Source organism: Nematostella vectensis, chromosome 1, assembly GCF_932526225.1.
Source record: "Nematostella vectensis chromosome 1, jaNemVect1.1, whole genome shotgun sequence".
NCBI classification, from domain to species: Eukaryota; Metazoa; Cnidaria; class Anthozoa; order Actiniaria; family Edwardsiidae; genus Nematostella; species Nematostella vectensis.
This window is the reverse complement of record NC_064034.1, coordinates 18,498,176-18,504,029: the sequence shown is the minus strand read 5'-3', so window position 1 is coordinate 18,504,029 and position 5,854 is coordinate 18,498,176. Positions and strand designations below refer to the sequence as shown.

General features: G+C 42.2%; 1 protein-coding gene across 1 annotated transcript; it reads left to right on the top strand.

Moving 5' to 3' along the window:
- The first annotated feature begins 1,256 nt into the window (after positions 1-1,256).
- LOC5514471 (galanin receptor type 1) lies at positions 1,257-5,620 on the top strand. Its single transcript, XM_032384029.2, has one exon. The coding sequence runs from the start codon at positions 3,553-3,555 to the stop codon at positions 5,065-5,067; it is 1,515 nt and encodes a 504-aa protein (XP_032239920.2). The 5' UTR covers positions 1,257-3,552; the 3' UTR covers positions 5,068-5,620.
- Positions 5,621-5,854: the final 234 nt, after the last annotated feature.

Genomic DNA, 5,854 nt, shown 5'->3' with positions numbered 1-5,854 from the left:
TTTTTAATTAGTATTGTCCGGTTGGCTGAACCTCAGGACATTAAGAACTTCGAGACCATTTACACACCTGGCGAGTATTGTTTAAATTCTTAATTGAGACAATCTCCTGTAGTGATCATGACATAATGAAGCCCCCTCTGGTTTATAAATGATAAACAGGCAATCAGATGTATAGGCCGTTAACTATGTGGTTCAATATTGACATTGACACTTGATATTATGTCAAACGTCGCATGGTATCCGACAAAATAGGCTCGTGACCCTATGAATGGAGACACTGTGAGAGTAAAGAACAGCGCATTGTTTTTCCTAATACCTTTCTTCTATGAAAACATACCCAAGGCTCAAAATAAGTTTTTAAAATTTGCTAGATTTTGCCGGCTTTGTGGATTATGCTGGAAAAAAGCCTCAAACTTAAAACATGAGAAGGGGATAAAAAAAAAGAGAGCCAGCAAAGACAAGAAAACTATTTTGAACCCTGATACCTTATGCAAATTACTGAAATTCGAGGATCTCTGACTAAGGAATCTGGTCAACAACAAAACCAAGGGAAGGGCTTTTTTTAAATAATTATCAATAGATCTATTTTCAATTTAAGATTTGGGACCCCCCTGAAGCCCCATCCTACTGTTCATAGAAGTCTTTTGTAAAGTGGTCTGCACCTTTAAGTATCAACAAAGTTTTGTTTTCTGCCTGAGTTATGAGACCCCCCTCAAGCTCCCTCTCCTAGGAGCGCCTGCCACGCCTTAGCCTCCATACGAATCGGTGTAGTTAATTGCGTTTTTTTTCTGGAATGTGAGATAATCGTGCTTTATAATTCGCATTGATAAGTTTTTGCGCACAGTACGCCGCCATGAGACACATGAGAGAGCATGGGAACACTCGAGATAGGGTAGACGGAGCCCTCGAAACTAACAAAACAAGACCGGGAAATACTTTGACCAGCAAACCGCCAAAATAGTGAATAAAAACTAAACTATTACAAAACATTGCCGGTAAACGCTTACAAAATTAAGACGGGAAAACCGTCAAAACAAATCAAATCAAGTTCAGCAACAAACCAGAACAACGAAAGGCCAGCAAACATTCAAAAAATGGGCAAAACAACGCCGCTACTTAAGACATGGCTTGGGAAAGAAGCTCAATAGTCAATACAATTCATGGAAATAATGCTAATCGCCACTGTCATAACATGTTCCACACAAACCTAGTGGTCTATACTCAATAGATTCATTTTTCATTGGTAATCCGAACGATGAAAGAACCCTTGATAGACGTCATACACGGCAGGGATCCTACAAAACACCCCTAATCGAATAGAACGTCTAAACTAGAGACGCTGCGTTTCTTTTCTTTCTCAGCTTTGTTTCGTCTTGTTGAACCTGTGGTCGTGGTGTTTTACAATAATTGGCTTCCGGTGTTTATTCCATGAAATTTTCCCCGCTGTTTTCAGGCATTCCAGTCATTCCCTTAGTGTCTATATGCGTAGTATTATCGCACGAAAGGGAAGTTATAACTCCGTAATCAAAACTTATCGGAGAACGATAAGGAAACCAATAAGAAAATGAATAACAAGTTGTCAAGGGGCTCTTGAGTCCGGGTGAGAGCTCACAAATGATGGATCTTAAAGTGCACGAAAATCTACGGAACTCTGCGCTACACGCACCGCCCTGAGATGACCACAAGGTGCTTTTTGTATCTCCTTTTTAACTGATGAAAGATTGACGAAAGGGAAGACACGGATCGGTTACATCAAGTCAGCACGTCTTAAATGTTCGATGACGATATGTATCGTCAAAATTTATTATTTTGTATTTAACACCAGTATCATGCGACTCTGGTCTTATCTTTATTGAAATTAGCAAGTTTTACTTTAATTGCTGCTCGCCGATGGAATCACTTCTTGTTTGAATTTATTTTAAGTTACTAAGTCATCAAGCCAGCCAAAAAGAGCACTTCTTTGCTCTGGTGTTTCCTTTTTAGAGTGGATGATTCATGTGAGTTATGCTCCGACCTTCAGTTTCTCTTTGCATAAGTTTAAAGTTTCGTCTCAAGGAACTTTTTAAACAGTTTTATAAGCGGGGGTTTCTTGAACCGAATAGTACTTATTCTGCTCAGCGGGTTTCTCCCGTGTTTATATCTCGGCATATGAACTGTCTTTGTGTGCGTTCCCATATTCTACCCCTCGGACAGCCCCAGGGAAATACGTGACACGGTTGAAACGGCTGCACGCGAAAACCACACTTGTGCATATTCGGCCAATGAGCCAGCAGCCACGACCCAACTAATTGAAGAGAGCGGAAGGGTGCGGTCTTACTAATTCGCTTGTCTCCGATAAGCTCCGTGATAGAGCACGATCAGCCATAGAAGTGATACTTTGCCATCGAATCCAATACCCACTCTTAGTGTATTGATCCAGAGTAAACCAAGCATGAAATGATACTTTGGGATCTGATATAACATCCTGAGATTTAAGGGGTCGCGGCCGTGTCGCTAGCAAATAGCTATTTGTCTGATAAACTGTCAAAACAACCCAGGGAGTTTTGGGATAGTAGCGTGTGATTGCAGACCGCTTTCCCGAGCGTGAGCTTCGCTTGTGCATTATTTAGATATTTCATTTCGGTTGCACCCGCCTTCATCACGCTTTGGTATTATCTAGTACAATAAAGATAATTAAAAACTTGTCGGCATCGAAAACATTTCTCGGTTTTACTTGGAGGTATCTGAAGAAAGGTTGAGTGCTCGCTTACTCTTGCGATGCGATACCACGAGTACGTAATTAAACGGAGCCAAGGTCTGCTTTTACAGTAATTTAATAATCGACACATGTAATTTTCCTTAATGTACATTTGCTTATTTGCTTAAGGGCTTATAATGTTTGTAGAGTAATTAAAATAGCAATTTTATTCGGCTTGATTATACAACACGTCCCGTTGTCTTATCTCTGTGCTTGAAGTAGCTCATTGTTGCATTCATGAGCTAAGTCCTATATACCATGCGAAACTTTGACGACTTTTGCTCTATAGTTCCACCGGGCTTATCTCTCTAATTACTTTGTCAGTTTTTACGTCAGAGCACATTGGGGAAGATAGCCAAAGAGGGATTCTAGAAGGGAATGTGTGTTTTGGTTCTTCAAGCACGCAGTGATTGAGTAAGACGAAATACCCCAAGTGTGCGTATCGTTGAGACTAGTATATCAAGCCTGGAGTCTAAGGGCACAAGACGGACCCCCAGTCTACCTGTCTGCCCCGCGCACCAAACAGTAAGCTAAGCGCATTTCACGTGCGAGATAGGCTGCGTTGTCTCCATTTATAAGTGGATCAACGCGAGGGATGGATTGAACAAGAGCGGCGTAACATGTGATGTGCCCAGCGCAGTGGGTAGTGATCCCTTGCGGGCTCTGTATTACGTCGGCGTAAATGTACAAAGGCGCAAGTGATAACAAGCAGTAAATCGTCGAATTGTAAACAGCGTGTGTCAGTGGAGCACGCAGTTCGGAACTCACAGGGAATCAATCAAAAGCTCATGCAACTTAATGGACAGGAATGAGAGATGACTAGCAACTACACTAACAGCACACAGGCAACGGGGCAAAGGGAGCCGCTGGAGTCCACCACTTTTATAACCACCAAGATCGTGTTCTATTTTCTTATACTTCTTTGCACGACAGTTGGGAATTCAATGGTGGTTTATGTGATTTGCACGAGTAGAAAGATGCGTAGTTCGTCCAACCTTCTAGTGCTTAACTTAGCTGTTTGCGACTTGTTCACGCCACTCATAAGCATCCCTTTCGACTTCGCGCTGGAGGAAAATCACTACGTGTACTTGTTTGGCAAAGCGATGTGTAAAGTGCTTGGACCTAGTGCTACGTTGACGACCACGGCCGCGTCGTTGACTCTCGCCGCGATTTCCTTGGACCGTTATCGCATTATAATGCACCCGTTCAAGACCAGACTGAGCTCCAAGCAAATCAAGCTCATTATACTCGGCATCTACGTGTTCTCCGTGATCGCCGTGTTCCCATACGCGTACGTCTTGCGACTGGAAAACAGCGACTGCTCAGAACACTGGCCTATGGTGCTGTATCGACAGCTCTATACAATGGCATTGTTTTTAATCCAGTATGCGCTCCCGCTGGTCTTTATGATAATCATGTATGCCTTCGCTATTAAGAACTTATATTCTGCCTCGGACAAAATGCGAAACAACTCGATTCATACTCCCGCCTTTGATATGAACAAATTAGAAGATAGTGAGGGGAAGCGGGGTTTTTTCCGCAAACTGCGACGTAAATCAGTGAGTGAAGAGAACCCAAATGCGCGCGCCACCAAAATGTTCATGACCGTGGTTGCAGTTTTCTCCGTGTTCATGTTCCCTAATCAAGTATTGTGGTTATGGGCTGATTACGGCGACGGCTTAAAACAGCCGCACTTTCGTCAGGTATCTGTGATCTGTTGGCTCTTTACTTACACTAATGGTGTAGTTAACCCTATTATTTTCGCCATTTTTAGTAAAGAGTTCCGTAGCGGATTTAAGGCTTTACTCAAGTTTATTTTTTGTTGTAATCAAGAGGTGATTTCTTTGGGAAAGGGTAGATTCGAGTTCTTTACTAGAACTGCCACTGATTCTTCCTCGCACTCTTACGATGGCGCCACCGAGCGAGGAAAGCACTTCAAAGCTACGTCCATTAACACTGGCTATGACACGATAAACTCGCTAAGAAAATCCAACTGTGATTTCTTTCCACCGCGTCCCTGCGAAACTACCCTCTTTATCAAGACACTCCCTAATCTAACGGCGCAAAAGCACGGCTCTTCTTGTGATAAAAATTCCCTTCGCGACAAAACACTAGAATCGCACTCGTACAGGGAACCGAATCGCGGTGAAAGTCGCCTAAGTGGATCTTTCAGCGATAGGTCAATGGCAGATGAGTCGACAGCAAGATGTACTGATGGGGTTTTGAAAGCCACCACGCCACTCAATCCGACGGACATGGATTCGCAAGAAGGATTTCTAGACAAGAGCGCATTTTTGACCTTCACTGATTTGCCAGAGACGTACTGCTAGGAAGATATCTAGGAAGTCAGTACTGGTTTGGATCTCTTTCGTATGTTCAGAGTAAGATAATCTGACCACCATTAAGGTGGAGCTCCGAGCTTCATTAATCCCTCCTACATGTTCGCACGTACGTAACACAAGAAGATCAACCCGGTGTGCGGGTGGACTGTTGTTTACACATGTCAATGTAGTTGTAAATAGAGGATTAATACACACCGTTTAACTCACATACTCATCACGCGATAGATCGACGCTGAGGAAACACAGACAGCCCCAGAATTATATCAGAATTATGTCACGAAGAGACACCGATAAGGCTCGTGACTTTGATACCAGCTCTTTCCGGAAGGTAAAGATATTAAAGAAAGTGTCAACTCCAAAGACTGTCTAATGTTTGAAATTCTTTCGATTTTGGGGCTTGATTATCAGATTTTTTAATAGACTAGTATTTTTCATTCTAGTAAGCTTGGTTCAAGTAAAATATTTAAGTGAATCTCTGTTTATTATTAAAGTAAATATGAATATGGCCTTTGGATGACCTAATAAAAGGGTGAAATCTTTATTTGTTGTATAAAATAACATTTCATTTAACTCTGGTATTACCCGGTGGCCTCATGAATATCGGAGTCGCTCGGTCGGCGGGGGTGACATTAAGAAACGAACGGCTACCGCTAGGACGGTGTAACCGAGATAACACTTTAAAGCTTGGCGACAAATTCCACAATAGTTTCGATTAAATTACATAGACTTTATATTCAGGAACTAAGATAAATTAACAGTAAGCTTCTTTTTAGGA

Coding starts and splice junctions, on each gene's coding strand:
- LOC5514471 (XM_032384029.2), top strand. CDS start 3,553: ATGACTAGCAACTACACTAACAGCACACAGGCAACGGGGCAAAGGGAG.